Here is a 24,809-nt window from a genome sequence, read left to right as displayed (position 1 = left end):
TTTGGAAAATGCAAAACCAAATGCATCCTTTGGGCATATTGACTTTTCAGTGTATAGTAGATTACTGGATCTTCGTCTTCTTCCTCCTGAGTTTTGCTTTCTCCATTGGTATAAGGAGGATATTTGGAAAGATCCAGAGTTTGATTGCAGATGTTGTCGACTGGCGAACATTGCCGTAAGAGCAATGCCACATCTCTTTTATAACTTTCCATAACAACTCTTTTATAAACTCCTTTACTTCCGACAAAGTTTTTAAAAAAGTTGTATCCTTTTATTTGTATATTTCGGTAATTGATAAAATATTAATTAAATAATTAAATTTATTATTTTTAAAAATAACCAATGATTCAAAATAATCTTTGAAAAAAAAAATTGTTCTAAGTTTGTCAAAATCCTAACGAAAAATATCAAACTGGCTCATTTTGTTTTTGATCGTTTTCAAATATAGTTTATTAGATTTTCAATTTTATCAATGTTTCATATTTTTTAAACCGATATCAAATAAATCAATTCGTTTAGTCCATTTTCCTAACATAATACTCATAGAATTTTAGTATACCTAGAGAAAAATTACATAAAAAAAAGTAACAAATACCAACTTAACAAAATGTTAACCCATTCACATTGGGTCTCTAATGCCGTATGATGATCGACCTCACATCCATCCTATTTCTTATAAGCTGATATAACAATCTAAGTATTATTTATTACGTCATCTACTAAATAATTAATTTAATTAGCTTTATTAATCGTGGACATATGTTTATTATTTAGTGTTGAGATAATGACATATTTGGAAATTTGGGTTTAGGTCCGAAGGTGGACTTTAAAATTGTCAAGCTTTCCTTCTTCAATCCACGGTCCATTTTGATTGTTTTGAAAAAGTACGTGGTAGGTGTGGGATGAGGCTTCCTTTTTCTTTCCTTTTCTTTCCCCCTTTTTTTCCTTCTAACTTCTTATTACATGGACTCCGGAATCGTCTGTTTCAGTGTATTACCAAACCATGGGCAGTCAACAGCAAGAAACCATGAGCGCTACAATGTCCAAACCACCCATCAATTGACTCACCGCCAGTCCGAAATTTCATCGTCATTTAGAAGAATTCCAGGGTTAATTGAGTCATTAGGTTATTCCAGTAACTGACCTGTACATTTTTGAAAAACCTGTATATATAAACCTTCGCTCTTAAATGGGCAATCCGAGTCAGTTCGATGCTCGTAATTCCGCATCTCAGAAAATCACGGAGGGGTCCAAAATTGGGGAAATTTATCGTCACTGTTCGAGAATTAGGGTTTGGGGTCCAACAATGGCGAAGGGAAGGTACGCTCGCTTGCACAGCAGGAAATTGTCGACATTAACGCTCTTGCTGTCCACGCTTTTCGTGCTCTCTGTATTTCTGCTAATGCTATTGGCTCTCGGAATCTTCTCGCTTCCCATCAGCACCGACGATTCTCCGCCGAACGATCTCAGTTCCTTTAGGCGCAGGAGCTTTGAGAGGTATGCGTTTTGCTCCTAATCTACGATCGTGAAGAGTTCGGTATGTTTGGCATCAACGGTGATTGACTGTCTTGTGTGCGTGTGTTTTCGCAGACGTGAAGGGCTTGGGGAGAGAGGGAAGCAGTGGACTGAAATTCTTGCTTGGGAGCCCAGGGCATTTATTTACCACAATTTTTTGGTTAGTCTTATATATATATATATATTTCATTTATTTGTATTTGTTTTGTGTGTGTGTACTTTTATCTTGTTTGGGTTCTGCTTTGGATATGGAAGTAGAAATTCAGCCCGTCTATTGCTTATATAATAAAATATTATTGTGAATGTGAAGGTCCATTTTACATGTTTCGTTTTTGAGATTCTCTGTGAAGGGTTGAGTTTCTAAAAGAATATGGAAATTGGAGACCCAAATGATATAAAGAATGTTGGCATGTCTTAAGAATTACTTATTTGATGTAATAGAACGTAGAGAGATTTGATACATATAATTAAATGTTTTGGTTATCATTTTGATCAGTCCAAGGAAGAATGTGAGAACTTGATAAGTCTTGCCAAACCTCATCTGAAAAAGTCAACTGTTGTTGATAGCACAACTGGTCAGAGCAAAGATAGCAGGTTTGTATTTTTTAAACCCCATCTATCTCCACTTTTGGTTCAGATTAAATATTCCAAGGAAAATGAAAGGTTAATCCGCATTATATGATTTGTTGATGTTATCAGTAATCGTTTTCAAAAAAACTAGCTATACTCTAGATATAGTATATAAGACAGTAGACATACCTTTTTTTTTTTCAGGGTCCGTACGAGTTCTGGAATGTTTCTGAGGAGAGGACGGGATAAACTTGTCAGGGATGTAGAGAAAAGGATAGCAGACTTCACTTTCATACCTGTAGGTATGAAGTTTAAAATCATACCTATGTAAACATATAGCTTTGTTTTTCTGTTGACTAATTTATTTTTACTCAGATTTTTCTTTTTGATCTTTTAATATGTTCTCCAATGATCAAATTAGATGCATTTGTGTGCTAATTAGGCGTTACATTGTTTTTTAGTACTTAGCTACAATGGCATTCTTCTATCTTGTAACAATTTTATGTCTCATTATGATGACTGTTTTGACCTACTGTTAGCTATCTGTGTTCATCAACGATTCCTAAACTTGTTATCATGCTATTTGTGTAAGCAGTGACTGTTTGGAATATTCAAATGAAAGTGATTTGGTTAAGTGGTAGATTCCCACGTAGGGTTGTAGAGTGGTAGCTTAAATAAAATTGGTGTACCCAAATCCATTGGCTTAAGCTTTTAGGTTAAGTCAGTGCCAGAAAATGTTGTCTCTAACCTTTACAATAAGACTCCCAAAGTGCTAATTCCAATCTTTTACAAACCCAAGATCCAAACAGAATGCAATATCATCATGAAGTTTGTTGGGTGACATTTGGAAGAGTGGGCATATGCATGAATACTTATGCTCATTATATGACTATATTTAATTTTTCATTGGGATTTCTAAAATCTAGAGTTCCAGGTTGATATAAGTTTTGGAGCTACCTTATGAGTCAAATATATTGTGGGGAAAATTTTTTGTAACCAAAGTGATTGTTGGAGAGGTGTCATCGCATCACTTACGAATGGCATTGTAGGACACCATAGATAGGTGCACTGGTGCAGATAATTTAATAGCCAATGGGGCACATATGAAAATCAAACATGTTTTAGTATTGGTATATCTCTATCACATGTTCTGTTATCGTTAAGTTTTGGAAGATTGTTGGCCTCGTGTTCTCTTTTCTTCTTCATAGATGAGGGGAAGCTATAGTTAAGCCTGAATATGTTTGAGAAGAGTCTAGAACATTTCTCATGGTAACTATACGATGTACAGACCATGGAGAGGGTCTTCAAATTCTCCACTATGAAGTGGGGCAGAAATACGAACCTCACTTTGATTACTTCCTCGATGAGTTCAACACCAAGAATGGGGGCCAGCGGATTGCTACTGTTCTTATGTATCTGTAAGACTATACTCCCTCTTCCCATGTTCTGGAGCACTTCTCTCAAATTTGTGCTTGATGTGTCTTATCTGCTTCAATTTCCCCTTTATCCTTCTTGTCATTTCTGCTTTGGGTGTAGGTCAGATGTTGAAGAAGGAGGTGAGACGGTGTTTCCTGCAGCAAACAAGAACTTTAGCTCTGTGCCATGGTGGGATGAGTTATCTGAATGTGCTAAAGAAGGTTTATCGGTGAAACCAAAAAGGGGTGATGCATTGCTATTTTGGAGCATGAGGCCTGATGCTTCACTAGATCCTTCAAGTTTGCACGGTTAGCAATTCTTCAATTTATTTATCGTCAATAACTTAAACCGCACTTCAACAATGATTCTGCAGTTCAGAAGAATGGGAGGCTTTATTCTCTTTGCTGTAGTTATCTTACTCCTCGTGTTTATTACTGTCAGGATTAGTTATTTGACATATAATCAATGACTTGAATTCATTATTCATGTTATGGTTTGTGCTAGGTAGTTGCCCTGTGATTAGAGGGAACAAGTGGTCAGCTACGAAGTGGATGCATGTTGAGGAGTACAAGGTTTAAGCCATTGGTTGTAAAGGTACTTCATTATTCTCAAACTACCTGCTATCACTTCTGTGTTTCAATGGAGGATCTCTCCAACTCTTGGATATAATTGACACCATCACAGTCTCCTCTTCCTGAGAAGTTTGAAAAGTCAATAGAAGTGTAAATTTTTATGATCACCAAGCGGCACATTAAGCCGCAGTCCGAAACCATTCTGATTGCATTCTCATTGTAGTAGAAAAGATCTGCCTCCCCCCACTTTCAGTTTGACTGTTGTCTGTGTTGTCTGTCGTACTTGCAAAAAAGAAAAAGAAAAATTGTTCACTCAAATGAAATATTACCGGCTTCTTTTTGTCTTCCAGAGACAGGTGCCTAACACATTGTGGTGTGTTCCCAAAGCTGCTATGTATCCCTTTACAACTCAGCTGCCTTGATCAAGCCTCTTCATTCGATGCACTCCCATTCTTTCTAACGAGCATACTTGTTTGCCCGCCCCACATTTTGAAGAATAAAGTAGGCTTCCTTTGTTGCAGAAAGTTAAATAATTTTAGTTGTAGATCATCAGGGATGGGAAGATGGGTTGCAAATGATGTGTTGATAGCCAACTGTAAACTTAAAAAATAATCACTAAATTACATGTGCTTATAGATTTTTTATTTTTTTATTTTTCAATTGCGTTCTCCTTTTCGCTTAAGAGCTGTTAATAAGCACGTGCTGTCCTTTTTCTACTTTGAGCCAGTTCCGACGGTGATATATACTTAAATAAGATGTAGCAATCCAAAAAAAAGAAAAAAAAAGATGTAGCTATGCAGCCTGGATATACAAATGTGGGCCGGAAAAATAGGCCTTTTTCCCAAGCCCAACCTAGGCTTTAAATTTAAAAGTATTTTAATTTGCATGCCTCTTTATTAATTCTAAGGGAAACTGCACTTGCCCTTCAATCCACCACCCAAATTATAATTATAATTTGATTTTCAAACAGGTTGCAATATGTCCCGAAAAGGCAAAAATAAAAATAAAACTAACCTACGGCAATGCTGTGGGTTTGGTTAGGTTACCCATGGGCCATGGCGGTGCCTAAAACAAAGAACTGAATTCTTAAGTTTTATGGGCATTTTAATATTTTTAGAGGAAAAAAAAAGGACATTGTAATCCTCAGTACCACATTAACCTAATTGAAAAGTTGGAGAGATACTGCAAATGGGCAATGGGGTAGTAGATTGAGAGCTAGATTTAATTTCTCCTAATTCTACCTAATATTGTTTAGGAAGTCTGAGATTTGAACAATTTCCACAGCCGAAGGTCAAAAAAGGCAATAGAAATTAATAAAATAACCACTGAAAAAAGTAAACCTCTCTGAGGGAGGGGCTGGCCACGTTGACTCTAATTTACATTATATTTCGCTGAAGCTGAGCTAGCATGTGCCCAATGTCGGGCCGGTCACGATCATGCTCATACTTGGCCCAATCGTAATGATGTTGCAAACATTTCAATAATTTTCAGGGTGAAGCCCGCCTCTCAAAGGAGAGAAATCTTTAGTACAACATTTGGCCAAAAGCTTCAATTCACAACAGAGCATTCTTCTTCTTATAGTTGTTGGTCTGGATGATATAATCATACCTTAAATGAAGGCTGCAGAACAAATGCTTGATAGTTAGAAAGGCTGGTTTCACAAATTGTTTATTTCTCCAATGGGCAGCATTGGACAGCGTAAAACAAAGTTTGAAAGCAAATGATATTTACCAAATCTAGAAATGTCATTTTGGAAAGAGTAATAATATACTTATAACTCTTTTACAACTTGCAAACACGTGTTAGCATATAATTAGAACCACGTCATCAAGCTGTAAAAAAAATTGTAGGCCAAACATTTTTCTTTGGGAAATGCTACAGGTTAGGCCTGATCGGACATATTAATGGGTAAGTACCTTCACTGTACCAATTTCACGAATCTGGCTCAGGATCTCAGCAAAATCAGCAGGTGGAGGGCATGAAAAATACATGTTTTCTGTTGTATGTGGATGCTTAAACCTACAAAAGAAGGCAAAAATAACTATCTGTAACACCATTTGTAAAGTAGATATTTCAAACTAATTTTTATCCTCTGACCCAAGAGCCAAAGCATGGAGGCAAGGCCTCTCCAATCCAGAAACCAGTTGCAAAAGTTGTCCATGATAGCTAGGTGGGGTTCTAGGCCGAAGCAGCGACAAGGCCATGCTCTTGGTCCCTCCATACACCTCATCACCTAAAAGAGGAATCCCCAAGTACTTTGCATGCGCACGGATCTACATCAAATAAAGCAATCAAAAGTGGTTGTGAGTATAGATTATAGAAGCTCAGAGGTATTTTCACCACCAATTAGTGTTTTTATGTAATTGGATTACATGTCTCAATTTAGTCATTTAAGAAATAAAAGAAGAGGCATGATGCCAATGATAGCATAAATATGTGGAACCCCGTCAATCACTTTTGTATAGATTATACTGAAAGGATCCATCATTCTGATGGTCCAGCAGGGGCCAAGCGCATCTATTTTCAATAAATAAATAAAATAAGCAATCAAACAGACTCAATCAGACAATAACATGGTATATAAAAAATGTGTCATCACACTGAGACATGCTTCCAAAAGTATGAATGGCCTTATAATAATGATCAAAGTAATGGGCTTTAATTTGGAACCAGAGACCAAAGGAGGGAGAGTTGGAAAGTATATATGGCATGAGACACGAGACACAAATAACTTATCCTCCCCTAATGGCAGTAAATAAATCTTTGGAGTTGTTGACTTGGGTTCAGAAATACAAAGTTGATTCAAAGTTGATAAGCGACTATTACCCTCAACAAGGGCAAGTTTTAGTTCAAATAATACTAGTGTCCCAATAAGCTTCATGTCAAAGCTTTTAGATAGATAGATAAGACACATGGGATTTAGAGAAGTATAGTCTGAAATGATAAGCCTGCAGGGCAGAAAAATCGGTGCTACTTTTCTGCTTCAAGTTAATTCAACCCAACCTAACACAACAAATCCTATTCTCAACTATGAAAAGGACCATACTATCTTTACCATTTCACTACTAAATTTCATTACTTTCTGTTAAGGCAAAAACATATCTTTTCTGGCTGAAAATCAGATCATATGATTTGAGATGTTTTAAGCTCCTTGCCAGCGCAAGGAAAAACATCATGATGGCAGCAATCTCTTCCTTATTTTTACAACAGATTCTGGTGGGCATTTGACAAGCATACATTCAATATGAAGGCTTTGTGAACACGGCCACCAACATTCCATGAATGCATTTATTCATCAGCATTGGATTATACATTTAAAATGTTGTTTAAAGTATAACATCTCCAGGACTTTTTTAAAAAAAATTATACACTACGCAGTACCTGATGAGTGCGTCCAGTTTCTAATCTCCACTCAACCAATGCAGAACCACCACCAGCAAGTATTTCAATTACTTTGTATCTGATATAGTGTCAACCAAATTTAGTACACATGCAGCATAACCTGATAAAAATTTGAACAGCGTATAATTTGAAAACAAGCAAAACCAACTGAATGAAAGACATTGCTTTATTTTTATCACACTACTTTTATTGTTTCATCAAACTTACAACTCATGTTTACTTTTACGGCATGCTTGTATTTAAAATCTTAATTGATGTTTCTTTTCTTCACTGTTCAATGACCTTTTGAATTCTCCATATACAAATGAATCACAATTACATTTCAAGGTCCAGGGTTCCTTTTGTTTTTTCTATTCCATTAACTGTTGATGTGAAATGAAAGCAACATCTAAAATGCACATGTTGGGATATAAGATAATTTACTTTGATTGAAAGAGCTTTCTTCACATCAAATATATGGCAAACAAATCAGGGTTTCAGCATAGTGAAAACCAAATCCACTGATCCTAAGACCAAGCCTCATATGTTAATTTAGTGAGTACTTTTTAAGTTGTCCAAATTCCTATATTTCACTACTTTAGGCCTTAAGGGTTCATTTCTGATAGCAAGGTAGTCTAAATGCTCAGGAATTAAATCCCTACTGCCATATCATATTCTCTCTCTCTCTCCTGAATAGTTGCATTTACCAACATTGTGAAGCATAACTTAAGCAACATGATAATGGAAGTGGAGGACCATCAATCACCTACTAGCAGCATGGCGGGCCTGTCTACATTTACTTGATCCCGATACAGCAGCCATGCGAATCCGATTATTTAAATCACGTCCAATTGGGACCTCAACACGCCCAGTAGTTGGAGATGGCACTCCAGAAGTAAGACTAATGTATACTCTTTGGATGGTATGTAGCTTGAATTGTTCAGATAAATGGGCATGAGAGTGTTCATTCTGCCATCAGAGTATAATTGTCCACAGGACAAATCCGACTATTATAAACAGAATGGCAGTTTTCTAGTTTCTCGTGCTTAGGACCAATTATCAAGGGACAGGGGGTTACCTTTGCAACAACAAGTAATCCACTAGTGCCTTTGTCCAATCTGTGCACAATCCCTGGGCGAATAGCTGCCCCAATTTGGCTGGAAGATAACCACTCGTTAGGACATCGGTCTGTAAATGAGCTACTGAGGTCATCATCAGAAATATCCTCAACATCTGAAAGAACTTCCTCATTCGAAAATGCAACAACTGGAAGACTGCAATGATGCAAAATGCCATTTACAAGTGTGCCAGTAGCATTCCCAGGTGCTGGATGAACAACCTAAATCAGAACAAGAATGTCATTTAGTGTCAAGATGAAATTGTCGCTGACAACAACTTCTCAAGCCTGATTCTTGAATGCTCCTTATGTGTGTGTGTATATAAAATTCTCCATTTGGTTGAAAACTAAACTACTAAAACTTCACAAGTGTTTGAGTCGAGGGCCAACATTTGTTGCTAACACGTTTCATTCTAAAGGTTCAGTTGCATCGACCCACAAAAAATGCAAGTCACGTCTACGCTATCACTGTAATAGGACTAGTAAATTTGCAGCTTCCTATAATTACTTATAAAGTTCAATCTCACTAAGTAAGGAAGCAGTAGAAGACTTAACACCCACAAGTGCCTTTATAATGCACTCACTCTATGTGGATTATTTATCTTTCCAATGTGGGACAAGGGTGTTGCACTCTCTGATGGATAAGATATCAATCAAACTTATTACATATTGTATAACTGTAATCTGCATTGGCCCACAATAAATCCTTAATTTCACCATTTGCACCTCATATGCACAATAACTCAATACAACATGTACATGATTGCAATGGACAATCAATAGAAAAATAAGTTTGACGGACTTAAATAGGCACATATGAGGTGTTTACCATGTGTGCAGGCTTATTAACGACTAGTACATGCTCATCTTCATAAACTATATTCAAAGGTATGTTTTCCGGCTCTGCCCTCAAGGGTTGCAACTCTGAAATGGTGCAATCTACCTTATCCCCAGCTTTAACATTGTGCGAAACCTGCTCACATTAAAACTGAATTTAGAATTCCAATATACACGGGAGTAAAAATCTTTGAAATACAGAGAACAGAGGACAAAATCCCTCAAAACATGTCCTCATGAGAATTTACTAGCCACACGTCTTAGATTATAACTAAAAAAAAAAATTACCTACATGGAATGGCAGGTCGAAAACTTCAAATCAATCATTGCATAACAAAACCATTCCGATAACAAACAAATCTTCTCAAGGAAATCTAGAATTAATTAATGGGACCATACCATCTATGATCTGCTTAGTTTGAGATGGTTGTGCTGAAAATTTAAATTACTTCAACGTGCCACCAGTTAAATCAGTGAAGGTTTAACTAGGAAGGCGATACATCAACAAATGGCCTAAACATATCTAATGTAAACTTCAATGACCCACGTCAACAAGTAAAGAGAAACTAAACCATGAAAAGGTTAAATTCTCTTTCTAATTTATTTCCCAGATCTTGCACTACAAACATCGAATGTAGCATCAATTCTACTAGAGGCAGCTTTTGTTCTTTTGTAAATAAAATTCTTCGAAACTCTTTTTACAATGGCGGAATTCTTCATGGAGGGAAAAAATATCTCTCAAAATAGGTCATTCCAGAATATCTCAACCTCCTATCGGAACCAATTTAACATCGAATTTCTAAATCTCTTCCGGTAGTTGAACAAAGCAAAGCTCTGGTTTCTTGTAAACGAAAACGCAATCCAAACTAACCATGGAGACGACGAATTTGAAATGAAATGGATGAATATATAACGACAATATTATGAGGCTAATATAGAGCTGAAATTGAAGTTACCTTATCCACAACGCGGCCATTGACAGCGACGAGGCCGGAGCGAATACTAGACTGGACGCGAGCCCTACTGATGCCGCTAATGTGAGAAGAGATCCAAGAATCGAGTCTCATCTTGCCTGAATTGATGCACACTGTCTCTTCCAATCGAACTCCGCCGTAGTTGGCTCTGCGGCCGGCAAGGGCCTCCTGGCTTTCATCGGAGTTTGTGGAACCAGAACTGGCACTGGCTGTGAGGAAGGTTCTTAAAGCCCTAGAGGGAGCTCTATGGCTCCGAAAGAAAGAAGGTGACGTTTGAAGTATAAATGATTTTGCCGAGGAAGACGAGAGAGAAAATTGGAGGGAGAACATGGTCTCCTTTGGAAGATTTAGGAGAAATCTCTATTTGGTTAACTAACCAAGGAACTGGGAAGTGGGCTGTCAGGAAGGAAAGGAAAGAAAATGAGAACGACGACGTCTTGTCTTTCAATAAAGGGATGTGCAGTAAGTCAGGTAAATTTCCCAAAACCGCCTCAATTTTTACCTTTCACTAAATAAAATTTTACGTATCTTAATTAATCAGATGACTATAAATACAATTCAATCATTTATGTCTCCTGCTTGTGTCTGTGAAAAAATCGAAAGATAATTTATTACATTAAAACTAATTATCTTTTCAATCAATATTAAGTTTGAGAAAGTTTCATGAGCCTGTTTACAAACAAAGACCCATTTTAATGGTAAAAAAAAAAAATACAAGCTGATGTTCTGTTGATACATAGGGAAGCTAGGGCGTACATATTTTGGAATATTATAGATGCATTATTCCATTTTGAAGTAATCGTTATTGGTGTTTTATTTATATCAACAGCGCTTTTAACAAATAATCACAAGTATTATTAAAAAGAGCAAAGACACAATATAAGTACACTATACATTACAAGAGAGTATTTATAACAAGAGTATTGTAAAGAGTTTATTGACATTGGAAGAGGAACATGTATTGATATAACATGGGGAGGCTTTGGAGATTGATCCTCTAGCAGAAGGCATGCCCCATAGAGCTTTGGGGGTTTTATTTTTGTACATGATATAAGCAAAATTAGCTCATCTCTGTTGATTATGATGTTGTTCCCTTTCTCATCATGGCTACAAACTCGTCGTAATTGATTTTCCCGTCCTACATATTGAACCCCATAATAATTAGAATGACCCATATAGAGATTTTCTCCAACTCAGTTTAGAAGAAAAAAAATAAATAAATAAAAATGATTAGGATTCAAGAGGAGATAATTACTTTATCGGTATCGACATCTTCAATCACTTCGTCTATAGTAGCTTCATCCCCCATTCCATATTGAGCCATAGCTAGTCTTAGTTCATCTCTAGTAATAAATCTGGTGAAAATTAAAAAAGAATATTTAAGCAGTGTTTATAAGGCATTATAGCACTTCAAATCCATAATTGATAATTCAAAAAACCAGCATACTGACCCGCTTTTATCCTTGTCAAAGTACTGAAACGCCTTAAACAAATTTTCTTCCTTGTCAAGTTTGTGCCGATGCATAGTAGCAGTAATGAATTCATAGTAATCAATAGTCCCGCTCTTGTCAACATCAGCCTGACAGAAACAAAAAAAATTACATGAGCCAAAGGGAAATTATGTAACGACTAACATGGTTTATTTCTTGAAGAATAAATGAGCTATATATATATATATATAGTTTATTTGTTTCTGTAAGTAAACTGATCACAGGATAATGGGATAGGTTTACAGCACTTACAGCATCCATCAGCTGCTTAATTTCTATTTCACTAAGCTTAGATCCTAGCCTGGACAATCCAGTTTTGAGTTCTTCCAATGTGATCGTGCCGCTTTTATCGGTGTCCATGTTGTTGAACATCTGTTTCAAGCCCTTGATTTCTTCCTCTGAAAGGTTCTCTGCGATAACCTTTCCAGAAATCCAAATTTCAGTTACTAGGAAAATAGCGTATAAGAAAAAAGCCAAAAGAAAAGTAAGGACAACCAATCACTGTGTTCCTCAATCTACACAGATGTTCTAAGTACAACTAGAACGCATAAGGAAAGCACATATACAATAACCATGGCTTAACCGAGATAATTTTTTTTAGGAAACTGGAGTCGACAATTTTGTTGTTTATTTTGTTCTATATGCATAAAGAATGAGACCTCATTTAAAAATATTTGATGAATTTGTTTTATTTTTTATGAATATTAATTGTGCTTCGAAGTTGTAAATTCTAATAAATCTTTAAAACCACACTCTAATCAAGTAAATTAACTCTTATAAGGAAGCAGATGAAAGTCCCATGGGAATGAAAACATCCCATGTTTCACATGGCAGTGGAAAGGAGACAATTCTGTTTTCCAAAACATTTGGTATGTGTACGATGTCATTTTCTGAATTCAAGAGATTACATTATTTACATAATCTGATAATGAGTACTCCAGTTCTTTGCAATGAGATCATTTTTTTTTTAATGATTCCATCTTAAAGGCCACATTTCTACCCCCTAATGCTATGTTAATGAAATGGAATTAATTTTGTCTCCTAGGGGCATCTAAATGTATAAAGACTAGATGCTTGTGATCATTCTGAACATCATTCTCAAGTTCTGCATTAACTTAAAAAAAGAAGAGAGGCGGCATCAAATCATACCTTTAGAGCGAGTTTTTTCAGCTTGTTCATTGCTCTGAATTGCTTCATCCTAATTAGAACGGCACTATCAATAGGTCTGTCAGATGCTTCACCATCTTCCTTCAACCATGGATGTTCTGGTTTATATGCATCATGCAAGTGACATTAATTATCAGCTAGTTATTTCTGTGGAAATAGTGTTCCACACGTTCCATTAAATAAATAAATAAGTGTTTTACAGTGAGCATGAATCTTAATTAAATTTGTTTTCACTGTACCAAAGCATCTCCAAACACAAGATAAGCAATAGAATTGTGTGATAGTAAAAGTCGGTGCCTGAAATGTTTTTTTCCCCAGCTGAATGTCACGTTTATTGTTAGATTTCCTTTTTACTTTTTTGGCTAGGTCTGGCTGGAATTGTAAGAAGTTTATTTGACGTGGGTCTTATCCAAGAGGGAAAGCTTCAATGGACGGAACTCATTCAAAATCAGTAAGCCTATTGAAATGTTAATAAACAATTATATACTCACCAAGAGCCTCAGCAGCAGTAATCCGTTTCTTAGGTTCAATCGTTAACATTTTGCTGACGAGATCCTTTGCACTTTGAGATATTGATGGCCATGGTGAGCTGCTCAAGTCAAGTTTGCCAGCTAAAATTGCCTCAAATATTGCTTTCTCGGTCTCTAAAAATAAAATTTATAGATTTCACCATGAGTTATCAAAGGAAAATTTAAACAAAATATGTTCTGACAGCAAGATATTGGTTTCAAGACAAGTTAACATGTATCTCTTAGTAAACAAATCAAAAGAATAGCACAAGACTCTGAAATTACAAAATAATACTGTAAAGTTCAGCATGATTTTCCGCCTCAAATTTCTTTGGAGGCAAACTGGCAATGCCAACTGAATTGTAAGCACTTTACCTACCAGCCCAAAAAGGAGGGACCCCACTTAGAAGGATGTACAAAATGACTCCAGCACTCCAGACGTCCATCTCCTTCCCATAGCTCCGCCGCAACACCTCTGGTGCCACATAGTATGCACTTCCAACAATATCCTTGTACACTTTCCCTGCAGAATCTCATATAAATTCATTTGATTGGTATTAGTGATTGAAGAACATTATAGCCGAACATCACATAAATAAACTTAATAAATCCCAAGATAACAAACTTGCAAAGCACAAATAGCATTTTTCCCGGTTCACTCATTTTCTTGTAAGAAACTTTAACAAAGGTAAGGTTAAGGTAAGAATCGGTTACCCATTCATGAGGTGCACTTACCTAAAATCATGGTAATCTTTCTTACCATAAAATTCAATAGGTTAGAATTTTAATTAAGTGATTAAATTTATCATTTCCTATTCGGTTCAACTTTTGGGATACCGTAACATGGTATAAGAGTAAAAGTTATGAATTCGAACCTTGACTTCACAAAATTTGAAGCTTGACTTAACTTCTAGTCTTCTATGGACTATGATATCAATATCAAGAAAATCTTTGTAGTGAACTAGTGCCTAGGAATGTTCATGGTTCAACTAATCAGAATGAGGGCTTGTGGAATATCTCATCAGATCAATTACTGTGTGTTATCTGTATGATTAGAAATTTTTTTAAAAATAAAATCCAGAAGGTATTTTAGGGCTACATATTACATAGGAAGCAGCAACATTTCATATATATCTGCTAGAAGTTTTCCCACCATGGTTTACACTACGTACTCCAGTGGAATTTTGATGATGTCTAGTCACGATGTGATGAAGCACAGGACGCGTTTTTGTTTTCTTTGCTTCCTTTTTTTGTTTGCGTTTTAATTATTGAAAACCGTTTACTTGGTTGACCAGTCGCTTTCATCCTTGACTTCGTCAACCTGACCCATCATGGCATCCACAGAAATCGTTTACACAACAAAGCTTTCAGATTTCTATTACTGCAATTTCTGATCTAATTCTCTCGCTTAAAATACAAAAAGCATATGGGAATAGTCCAACAAATTAACAGATAAACCATGGGAAGAAACATATTTGTTCAAAGCTAACGGGATTCCAAACTTGGAAAAGTAAAAAAAAAAAAAAAAAAAAGAAGCAAAGATCACAAAAACTAGAATTCTAGAAGTTTGAAAATAGTAAAAAATGCAACACTAAAATTAGCAAACCATAACACTCTAATTGCAGAATTAGACACAGAAAATGACAGGAACAAGTAAAAATGCAGCAATTGAAGGGTACCCAGATTGGAACCAACCTTCCTCAATGAAGACAGAGAGTCCAAAATCCGTGGCTTTGATTGGAGAGTCGTCAGCCTTGCTCACCATCAAGAAATTCTCAGGCTTCAAGTCCCTATGCATCACCCCCATGAAATGGCACGCGTGAACCACATTCACAATCTGCCTACCAATCGACGCAGCCTCGCGCTCCGAGTAGCCCCCCTTGGCGATGATGCGGTCGAATAGCTCGCCGCCGGAGCACAACTCCATCACCAAATGCAGATTCTGCCTGTCCTCATAAGCGCCCTTGAATTCAACAATGTTGGGTTGCCCTGTCAGGTGCTGCAGTATCAGAATCTCCCTCCTAACGTCCTCTATGTCCTTCTGATTCACAAGCTTCCGCCTGGCTATGGACTTGCACGCGTATTTCAGGTTCGTTGCCTTTTCCTTACACAGATAGGTAATCCCAAACTGCCCCCTCCCCAGTTCTTTTTCAAGAACGTATATAGAGTTTATATCAACGTACGGTTTGCCGAGAATGTCCCCTGTCCCTGGCGGAGGAGCTTTAGATGAGGCTGCTTTGCTTGGGCTTGGGCCATACCATTCTTGGGTTGTCTTCGAGACTTGGCGGGACTGACCAGTAGGTGACTCAGAGGCGGAGGAGGAGGAGATTGGGACTTCACGGGATTTGGTGAAGCAGAGTCCACAGGATTTGGTGAAGCAGAGTCCCATTGAGAGAGAGAGAGAGAGAGAGAGAGAGAGAGAGAAAGCTTCAGGTGGTGCTTTTGAGGATTTTTGGCTGGTGGCTTTGTATTAGTTGGAAGAGCATATTTAAAATTCCAGGACTTGTTTGTTTGCTTGGTGCTACATATTCTTCCTTTCTTTCTATATGTGCTTTGCTTTTGCCCCTTGGACGGTCCTGGGCATCATTCTTCTTCGCTTTTTGCTCTGGTACGTTTTGGTAGAGAGAGAACTTTCAATTGATTGCCTATTTGGTTCGGTTTCGTGTTAAGCAAGAAGCAAGCTTTTAATAAATTACGCGTTTTGGGTGACGGTTTAGTTTGATCCTATTGGCCACTAGATTGAATTTCTTGCAAGCCCACAATATATATCTATTACAAAGCCCAAAGTGAGTTTACATGATCTTTATTGGACCCAAGAGAAAGCATTACACCATCTTATCATGCCCCCATCATGGACACTAATGCTAGCCGTATGTACCATATGTTCAGGAGAGATGCGAGTATGCGACTACCCTCAAATCATGATTTGGTTTATTCGGTAGATTCAAGGTTATTGCCGGTCAAGAGAATGAAACTGCACCATTTTGGCCGCAAATAAATTGATAAGACACAATAAATGAAATGGTTTTAATGTATGAGAATTCTTTGCATTTAGTGTAAAATGAGGAATAATATTATCTTGAAAGTGATTTTATAATTTTTGGATATGTCTATGAGGTTAAAAAAAGAAAAAGGATTTTCAACTAAACTTGATATTATTATGAAAAGTGATGTGCTCTAAGCTGTAAATATTGTGAAATTCATGTGACAAAATTGGAGTAGATATGGGCAACTAACAGAAGATATAAGAGGGGTGCTTAATCTGATGTAGAGCTAGCAAATTAGCAACATTAGAGAGATATAAATTCTTCTGAGCATAGTTTAGCAAAAGCAGTAATTAAATAAGTTATAAATGAGATTTGGATGGAAGAAATTCTTAATTGTATATGTGATATTGTTTTGTTAGAGTAACAAGCTATACTTTTATCATTATGAATGAAATTAAATTTCAAAACCAAAAAGTAAAAAAATAAATAAATAAATAAATAAAATAAAAGAAGAAGACAAGGGTGCAGATATGTGACGAATGATTATTGCTCAACGGTTGCATCCTAGTGGTTAATTAAATGTCCATAGGTTTAGAATTGTGGAAAAGGATCCTCCGGATCTATTTAGTGCATTTAGAAGAGCATATTTTTTCATTTGTTTTTTGGGCAAAATGTTTTGTACAAATATACCCTCCTAATTGCACTAAATAAATCCTCTCAATTTCAAGTGAAATGGAGATGATCCATTTCCCTTGTTGTACTAACCATTTTTAGTAAAGCCATAAATAATCACTACTTAGAGTTGGAAGTTAGAAAGAAAAGAAAAATAGCATTCATCACCCGGAAGAGTGTTTTCCTCCATTAAGGTTTTCCTTAAAAAAAAAAAATCTAAGAAAAAAATAAATGTAGTTTCCTTAAAAAATAAAAAATAAAATCTTCCCTTCATAAATTAGTATGTATTTGATTTGGTTGATGTTTTCAACCTTTATGGAGGTCCCAAGTAGTAGTGGTGCCAAGGTGTTATCAAGGTATCTGTCAAGAAGATTCCCAAGTTCAGAATCTCTAAAAATATTCTCAGTAGCTTATTGAAAACTAAAATTAAATCTTCCCTTCATAAATTAGTATGTATTTGATCCGGTTGATGCTTTCAACCTTTGTGGAGGTCCCAAGTAGTAGTGGTGCCAAGGTGTTATCAAGGTATCTGTCAAGAAGATTCCCAGGTTCAGAATCTCTAAGAAAATTCTCAGTTGCTTATTGAAAACTAAAATTAAATCTTCCCTTCATAAATTAGTATGTATTTGATCCGGTTGATGCTTTCAACCTTTGTGGAGGTCCCAATTAATAGTGGTGCCAAGGTGTTATCAAGGTATCTGTCGAGAAGATTTCCAGGTTCAAAAACTCTAAGAAAATTCTCAGTGGCTTAAAACTTGACCTGTTCATTCTTATAATTGGGGGGTGTTTGTTAAACACCCCAGCACTGTTCATTTTCCAGGATACTGTTCATGAATAAAATAATAATAATAATAATAATAATAATGATTGGTATGGAAAAATGAAAAAGTGGTATTGGAAAGTAAAAAATTTTGTTTTGTAGTGATTATTTTATTAGAATAGTAATAAAAAGTAAATGATGTGATATAAAAAGTGAATGATTAGATATAAAAGTGAGAATGTTTTATTTTAAAAAAAATGAAGTGAATAGTGTGGTGGAGAATAGTGCCAAGGTGTTTGACAAACACTTTCAACTACAGTGAATGGTTCATAGCTTGCCACCTTCTCACCACATTTTCATCCACCTATATCGATAAGTGGGTTATATAAGGCATGGCTTTTGTCCTTTGCGAAAATGAGACACATAATTTACACCGCCTCATATTCCTGTATTATCTGGCTAGCCAAACGAATGAATTTGATGATTTTTTTTTTTTTTTTCAAAACAAGAACAAAAAATATTTTCACTTTTTTTATATCAAGACATTTTTTTTTCAAACAAAAAACACTCTCTAAAAAGTAATAACAAATTGAGAAAGAATATTTAAATGAAAAGAAATAATGATGGTTGGAAATATATAAATAATAAAACAAGAATAGAGAAAGAATATATCAATGGAGTAGTGAAAGTGAATAGTTAAAATAAAAAGTGAGATAAATGTTTTGAAAAAAATGAGTAGTTAAAACAGAAAATAAGGATTCTTTAACTAAAATTTATGGTTAACTAGATATGACAGAACTTTTAACATTTTCCTAGTACCAAAAGCCATCTCTTCTATCTTGAAACCACATCTTGTTTAATGGTAGAACTTGGCATTAACAATAACGAGTGAACAAGAATAGAAGTTGATACAAAAGTCTATGAGTTCTCAAATCAAATAATTTTCTCGTCACAAGACACAGCACATGCAACGCACCGCATTATATGGGAGAAGAGAAACTGACCACTCAGTCACATACGCGTTTTGGTGAGTCATGTGGCCCAGACAAGATTGAGATGAATTGACAGAGCAACATTAGCCCAGTTGTAGTGCAACCCCAGAGCGAGCAAGACAAGCAAAGGGCATGCTTCACGGATCAGTTTGTTGCATCACGATTCACGACTGTAGTATTGATCCAGTGTTTTTGCAGGTATACGGTGGAGAAGCTCCCGAGGGAAGATACGTAGCAGGGTCCACGCCAGATCAAGTGACTGGAATATGTTGCGGGTGTCATAGGCCCCTTGAGCTACAAATTTTCTCTCAAATTTGTCTAAGAACTCCAGATAAAGCTGAAATTTCATTGGAAGAAATAAGATAAATCTGTGCTAAAATTGAGCTTCAATTTTTTTTTTTTTGGGCGAGTATTAAGATTCAAAAACAAGTGCATAAGATTAGGACAAGATGAATTTAGATACTAATATACTATTGCTAGAGGAGCATATCAAGACATCATACACATGCATGTATTAACCACACACACGAGAGATTAGGACAAGCTGAATTTAGATACTATTGCTAGAGGAGCATATCAAGATATCATACACATGCATGTATTAACCATACACGAGAGAGAGAGAGAAAGAGAGCGAGAGAGAGACCAGATCCTCAGAAGAAAGTGCTTCTTCTCCAACTACAGCTTTCATTGCTTGGACATCCTTTCCTATAGCATAATTTGCATAAAGCTGAAAAAAAAAAAAAAAAAAAGAACAGAATTGGTTGAGAGGCACTAGTGCAAAGTTTAAATAAAACTACACCACTTCAAAATTTCCTAATTAAACCTGATTGGAGACATCGGCATGGTCACAAAGGGTCATTCCCTCACCAATAGCGCTCTGCAAAGTTTGAAAAAAAAAAAAAAAGAGTACTAACCACACAAAAGTACAACATAAATCCCCAAATTTATGCATCCATGAGTAGGCATTGTCAAGGTGCAGGTGGAGAGCCCTACTATAACAGTAATACCTTCATTAGTCGAGATAGCGATGGAAGTACATTAATAGGTGGATATATCTGTCCAAAACATTAAAAAAAAAAAAAAAATCAATAATTGATTGAATATACCCTCATAATTATTCAGCCAGCATTTCTAAGGATTCACATTTTTTTTTAGGATTTTCTTTGTTCATTAAACCCACTATATATTGAAAAACTGAACATGATAGAGATTAACACATTATCAACTTGCTCAACTATTTATTTGCTGGAAACACTCCAGCCGCATATCGCCAGAGACAGCTACTGAAACTCAAACTAGTAGAAAGTCCAACACCAAATCCATAATTTATAGGTGAGCCCATATGATCACTAAAAAGATGTATAGAAAGTGCATCATGCCCTCAACAACAACAATATATATTTTGTGTCAGGTCCGTGTACCATTTATATGTGACATAATCAAAAGTGACAAACTTAGTTTCAGATATTTGGGGATGTTCTGAAAATTAGAAGTTATAGATGACAGTCTTTTTAGATAATATCACAGGTAATCTTCCAGATAATATGGCAGGTAGTATCGTTATATAAAAGTTAAAGAGGGAAGAGCAATACATATCGAAGGACAGCAACACATTTTACAAAGGTATGGGCACAGTTCATTCCAAATGGTAGATGATTTACTTATTACTTGTGAAAGAGAAAAGATATTGAACATTGCTGCACAGAATTTATAATTTTCCAACCAACCTGTCGATTGTGGAGTTGCCTGTCAATGTATATCTGCCCCTCAGTAATATAACCGGTGAGATCTGGAGTAGGGTGTGTGATATCTGGTTGATACAACAAAACGAAATACAGGTAACGTCTGATCACAATAACAAGAAGAAATGATATGCTAGGAAAGTGGGATGGACATTTAGATGAAACCATTACCATCATTTGGCATAGTTAATATAGGAATTTGAGTGATGGATCCCTTTCGTCCTTCAATACGTCCAGCACGCTCATAAATAGTTGCCAGATCAGTATACATATACCCAGGGTATCCTCGCCTTCCAGGCACTTCCTCTCGAGCAGCAGATACCTGCAAATCACATGACATTTGTCAACTCACAGCAGTCAAGTATTTACAGGTGTATCGTAACCTGATAGAGAACTTGTCTGGAAATTGAATCAATATCTTTTTTTTTTTTTTTGTTCTAATGGTAACACACAGGCGCCCACACAAGATTGAACCATTGACCTGACCCTCCAACAAGGGAGAAGAGATGCCATTTGGTCCAAGGACCATTGTCCTGAAGAGTCAATATCAACTTTCCGATGATCTCAGAACACTGAGCATCGCAAATATAAAAACCTATCACACTAGGATTTTATAGGTAAAATATTATAAAGGAATGCATGTTATTGCCCCTACCAACTCAAAAATATATAACTTTATTACCTCACGTAAAGCATCTGCATAAGAGCTCATATCTGTCAATATAACTAGAACATGCTTTCCGCATTCGTAAGCCAGATACTCTGCAGTTGTGAGGGCAATCCGAGGGGTGATTATCCGTTCTATAGTGGGGTCATTAGCCTGCACACAGTGCAAACACCCTGTCATCGTATAAAAAGGTCTGAGTTAAAAAAAAAAATGTAACTCTTTCCATTGAAGTTTACCAGGTTTAGGAAAAGAGTCACTGTTTCCATTGACCCATTTTCCTCAAAATCACGCTTAAAGAATTGGGCCGTCTCCATGTTTACACCCATAGCTGCAAAAACAATGGCGAAATTGTCCTCTTCTTTGTCCTATAAATGAAGTAACGGTTAAAAGGACAATCGTATAATCACAAATTAAACAAGATGTAGTAAATATGGAAGAAAATATGAGAGAAATGAGCAGACAACTAAAGAGTACAAAGCTTGAAAGGAAATCTATAAAAACATGGTACTTACTTTGGGATTGTTGAGTAAAAAGAGGTTAAAAAAAAAAAAAAAAAAAAAAAAAAAACTTAATTGTACATTACAAGTTATGTGTATATATATATAAAGCAATCATATGTTTAGGAAATATACACCTCCATGAGATTTCCAGACTTTTCCAACCGCTTTACAAGACCAGCCTGACGACATATCTGAGCAGCTATTTCATTATGAGGAAGACCGGTAGCAGAAAAAAGAGGAATCTTCTGTCCACGAGCAATGGAGTTCATCACATCAATTGTAGAAATTCCCGTTTGTATCATCTCTTCAGGATAGGTTCTCTCACTAGGGTTGATAGAGCTTCCTGAGAAAGACGATCAACATTTATTCTATATGTTAATGATATTCAATTGATGATTCCAAAACCACTACCTCATATCACGACTCACCTGAAATATCCAGATATGCCTCAGGCAAAATTGGAGGTCCATTATCAATGGGCTTACCCGAACCATTAAATATGCGCCCAAGCATATCTAATGACACGGGTGTTTTCAAAACCTGCATGATTAGCATTTTAAGGCAGTCCATGGTTGGATAAAATTGTTAGAAGCTTTTCTTTTTTTTTTTATAATCCAATTTAAAAGAGAAAAGACTGGAATAATTAGAGGTCATTAACAGGGAAAGAAGTTGACATCAAATATGCAAGCAAACCTAGCTTTGTCCATATTTTGAACAATGAATTACATACTGATAAAGATACATACATATAGACACAAAGGGCAAAAATGATACCATGGATCCAATTGTTTGTGTTTATGTACACAAAAATCATTAAAACCTCACAGGTTATTTCACAATAAAAGAGCCATGGTCCTTTACTTGTACAAGGGATAATGCCAGTATTATTTTCATCACCTCTACAGCTAAGGGTGATCTCAGGTTGAGAAAACCCCATGGTAGTATGTGGATATCCTAAATAAAAGTGTTTTGCAATTATATTTAAGGACTCAAACAATTAGGGGAAAGGAGAGTTTTTTTTTTTCTTTTCCCTTCACATCCATATGTCGCTTCTTTCCCATTCTAAAAATCCTAGCAATTTGGTAAGGGATTGAACATGTAGAAAACACCTGGAAACTCTCATTATCCACCATTAAGTTAAAAGAGCTAGATTACCTGATTTAAACGAAAATAAATATCTTATCTATCATTTTTAATTTGATCAAATAGGCTGATTTATTGTTTCCAGCAGGAAAAGCTAAAAACACCATAAACTAATTAAATCTGAAGGAGCAGAAGTTCTTTCCTGTGACAATGAACCCGTTATATAATCAGTTCATGAATCATTTGGAGATTCATGGGTTCAACTATTCTTACATTGACAACATTCTTAAGAAGTGACTATCGACAAGATTCACCAATCTTCTACTGCAAACCAGTCCAATGAAATAAGCAGGTCAACGCTATATCCAAAGTACTAAAAGAAAAGGGATTCTCTACCTCTCCTGTGAATTGCACAGTTGTGTATTTGTTGTCAATTCCAGATGTTCCTTCAAAAACCCGGAAACAAGAAAGAAAAAAAAAATTACACCAGATTGACAACATAAAATTAGGAAATATTGATAAAATTTTAACCGTCTATAACTTAAGAATTGTTTGTCACTGTTCAGTAAAATAAAAAATAGATTAAAAAAAAAAAAAAAAAAAGCAATACAATACGTATACAGAACAAATTTTAGCAAAGATGACTACGAGTTTTAAGCATCGAGTAAAGGCCCTGTAGACAGAGATAAAACTATTTCCTTAGAGAAAACCAGTGCTATTTTGAGCCTGCTGAAGGATTAAAAAACTACACCTAGGCTTGCATTACATAAGATAACATGCTTAAGTTGTGATGATAAAGGTAATCCATAATTTGCAAACCACCATATCACCATTCAAAAGTGATACCACGATTATATAACATCCCGTAATAATACTTTAAAGCCAGGAACATCCTTATCAGAAGGGCATTTGAACAGGCTCAGTGGCCTGGAAATTAAATTATTCGGCAACAGAAAGCACATGCAATTGCTTCCGAATGCAGAGTTCTTGAGAGGCTAATCTCACCCAAAAATAAATCTCAAGCTAAATTAAGTGCAAGAAAGAGACTTATTTAAAGCTTATAACACTCTTTTATCTAAGGTTGTGAAATTCCCCTCTCATAAGTGCTTCATCACACAGCAACTTCATACCCTGTGCCATGACTTTCCGCGATTGAACTACACAATTGATACCTCTATTGAACCATAAGAAGACCAAAAGTATTCGCATTTGTCTTAAAAAAATTTACACACACACAGTTTGAGCAGTAAACCTGCACAACAGCTTTCTCTCCATCAACTTCTAAAACTTGACCACGCCTGGTTGTTCCCTCTCCCAGACGAATATTGACAATCTCCTGATATTTTGGACCCTGAAAACATTTTGAAAGTTTTGATTCAGTGAAAGGGTGTCAGAGAATAGCCAAAGAAAAAAAAAATCAACAATAAAAATAACAAATAAATTCACCTTGACTTTGTCAAGAATAACCAGTGGCCCCGCAACACCAGAGACGGTCCTGTACTCTTCAAATTGAAACCTCTATGTAAGTTTCAAAAACAAAATTCACAATGACTAAATAAACTACAAAATGATGTAAAATAAACTTCAGTCTTATGATCATAACAAATTCCTTCACTCATTCATGCAATTAGGTATGTATTTATGTATGTATGTACAATCGAGAATACTATCACATTTGGTGTGTTTTACAAATAGTGTAAACACTATAAGCAAATCAAGCAAAATGCTCGCATTTACAGGTCGATTAGATTTTGGAAGTTTTGCAAGTTCAAACCACAGGAAGCACTCACCCATGCCGATCTCCAGAGTCCCCTGCTCCAACTCATAGCTATTCTGCGCCACTCCCATCGTTTCA

The 24,809-nt window shown here is 36.0% G+C and overlaps 4 protein-coding genes across 8 annotated transcripts; 1 reads left to right on the top strand and 3 right to left on the bottom strand.

The window, feature by feature from the left end:
* The first annotated feature begins 899 nt into the window (after nucleotides 1–899).
* On the top strand, nucleotides 900–4,725 carry LOC132189775 (probable prolyl 4-hydroxylase 3). Of its 3 annotated transcripts, XM_059604563.1 has the most exons (8): nucleotides 905–1,497; nucleotides 1,591–1,675; nucleotides 2,012–2,109; nucleotides 2,290–2,387; nucleotides 3,374–3,503; nucleotides 3,622–3,809; nucleotides 4,006–4,095; nucleotides 4,424–4,725. In XM_059604563.1, exons 1-7 carry the CDS (start codon nucleotides 1,190–1,192, stop codon nucleotides 4,077–4,079), a joined length of 981 nt encoding a protein of 326 aa, XP_059460546.1. In that variant the 5' UTR covers nucleotides 905–1,189; the 3' UTR covers nucleotides 4,080–4,095; nucleotides 4,424–4,725. The 3 variants fall into 3 exon arrangements, 2 of the variants coding, with proteins under 2 accessions (XP_059460547.1, XP_059460546.1); XR_009441062.1 differs by lacking the exon at nucleotides 4,424–4,725 and having other exon boundaries at nucleotides 900–1,497; nucleotides 2,290–2,383; XM_059604564.1 differs by lacking the exon at nucleotides 4,424–4,725 and having other exon boundaries at nucleotides 900–1,497; nucleotides 4,010–4,095.
* LOC132189773 (RNA pseudouridine synthase 2, chloroplastic-like) lies at nucleotides 4,118–10,768 on the bottom strand. Of its 3 annotated transcripts, XR_009441061.1 has the most exons (9): nucleotides 10,365–10,768; nucleotides 9,401–9,544; nucleotides 8,533–8,793; nucleotides 8,221–8,423; nucleotides 7,455–7,533; nucleotides 6,171–6,346; nucleotides 5,990–6,092; nucleotides 5,414–5,693; nucleotides 4,118–4,195 (listed from the first exon to the last, which is right to left on the bottom strand). XR_009441061.1 is itself a non-coding variant. In XM_059604560.1 (8 exons), exons 1-8 carry the CDS (start codon nucleotides 10,710–10,712, stop codon nucleotides 5,676–5,678), a joined length of 1,332 nt encoding a protein of 443 aa, XP_059460543.1. In that variant the 5' UTR covers nucleotides 10,713–10,768; the 3' UTR covers nucleotides 5,360–5,675. The 3 variants fall into 3 exon arrangements, 2 of the variants coding, with proteins under 2 accessions (XP_059460543.1, XP_059460544.1); XM_059604560.1 differs by lacking the exon at nucleotides 4,118–4,195 and having other exon boundaries at nucleotides 5,360–5,693; XM_059604561.1 differs by lacking the exons at nucleotides 4,118–4,195; nucleotides 5,414–5,693 and having other exon boundaries at nucleotides 6,006–6,346.
* Nucleotides 10,769–11,251: 483 nt separating this feature from the next.
* Nucleotides 11,252–16,182, bottom strand: LOC132189771 (calcium-dependent protein kinase 29). The gene is made up of 8 exons (XM_059604557.1): nucleotides 15,244–16,182; nucleotides 13,928–14,071; nucleotides 13,531–13,683; nucleotides 13,022–13,137; nucleotides 12,125–12,292; nucleotides 11,834–11,961; nucleotides 11,638–11,737; nucleotides 11,252–11,520 (listed from the first exon to the last, which is right to left on the bottom strand). Exons 1-8 carry the CDS (start codon nucleotides 15,935–15,937, stop codon nucleotides 11,461–11,463), a joined length of 1,563 nt encoding a protein of 520 aa, XP_059460540.1. The 5' UTR covers nucleotides 15,938–16,182; the 3' UTR covers nucleotides 11,252–11,460.
* A 2,653-nt stretch (nucleotides 16,183–18,835) lies between these two features.
* Nucleotides 18,836–24,809, bottom strand: LOC132189774 (V-type proton ATPase subunit B 1-like). Its single transcript, XM_059604562.1, has 14 exons — nucleotides 24,745–24,809; nucleotides 24,401–24,456; nucleotides 24,208–24,305; nucleotides 23,351–23,411; nucleotides 22,300–22,411; nucleotides 22,006–22,214; nucleotides 21,608–21,736; nucleotides 21,387–21,524; nucleotides 20,876–21,026; nucleotides 20,690–20,772; nucleotides 19,970–20,017; nucleotides 19,786–19,839; nucleotides 19,606–19,689; nucleotides 18,836–19,296 (listed from the first exon to the last, which is right to left on the bottom strand). The coding sequence occupies exons 1-14, from the start codon at nucleotides 24,800–24,802 to the stop codon at nucleotides 19,117–19,119; spliced, it is 1,461 nt and encodes a 486-aa protein (XP_059460545.1). The 5' UTR covers nucleotides 24,803–24,809; the 3' UTR covers nucleotides 18,836–19,116.

This window comes from Corylus avellana, chromosome ca8 (assembly GCF_901000735.1).
Source record: "Corylus avellana chromosome ca8, CavTom2PMs-1.0".
Lineage (NCBI taxonomy): Eukaryota > Viridiplantae > Streptophyta > Magnoliopsida > Fagales > Betulaceae > Corylus > Corylus avellana.
The sequence above is the reverse complement of the archived record's forward strand: the minus strand, read 5'-3'. Positions and strand labels throughout refer to the sequence as shown.

Bases quoted from the DNA above. Each gene is read 5' to 3' on its own strand.
- LOC132189775 (XM_059604563.1), top strand. From the start codon at position 1,190: ATGGGCAATCCGAGTCAGTTCGATGCTCGTAATTCCGCATCTCAGAAA. The intron at 1,676-2,011 runs GTTAGTCTTATA...CATTTTGATCAG, and splicing joins TTATTTACCACAATTTTTTG to TCCAAGGAAGAATGTGAGAA. The intron at 3,504-3,621 runs GTAAGACTATAC...CTTTGGGTGTAG, and splicing joins GCTACTGTTCTTATGTATCT to GTCAGATGTTGAAGAAGGAG.
- LOC132189773 (XM_059604560.1), bottom strand. From the start codon at position 10,712: ATGTTCTCCCTCCAATTTTCTCTCTCGTCTTCCTCGGCAAAATCATTT. The intron at 8,794-9,400 runs GTAAACACCTCA...GTTCTGATTTAG, and splicing joins TTAATAAGCCTGCACACATG to GTTGTTCATCCAGCACCTGG. The intron at 7,534-8,220 runs GTGATTGATGGT...ACACTATATCAG, and splicing joins GCCCGCCATGCTGCTAGTAG to ATACAAAGTAATTGAAATAC.
- LOC132189771 (XM_059604557.1), bottom strand. From the start codon at position 15,937: ATGGGACTCTGCTTCACCAAATCCTGTGGACTCTGCTTCACCAAATCC. The intron at 11,962-12,124 runs GTAAGTGCTGTA...TGTTTCTGTCAG, and splicing joins TTAAGCAGCTGATGGATGCT to GCTGATGTTGACAAGAGCGG. The intron at 11,738-11,833 runs GTCAGTATGCTG...AATTTTCACCAG, and splicing joins TTTGACAAGGATAAAAGCGG to ATTTATTACTAGAGATGAAC.
- LOC132189774 (XM_059604562.1), bottom strand. From the start codon at position 24,802: ATGGGAGTGGCGCAGAATAGCTATGAGTTGGAGCAGGGGACTCTGGAG. The intron at 23,412-24,207 runs GGTTTACTGCTC...TTCTTGTTTCCG, and splicing joins GGAGAGAAAGCTGTTGTGCA to GGTTTTTGAAGGAACATCTG. The intron at 21,525-21,607 runs GTAAACTTCAAT...CACTGTGTGCAG, and splicing joins TGACTCTTTTCCTAAACCTG to GCTAATGACCCCACTATAGA.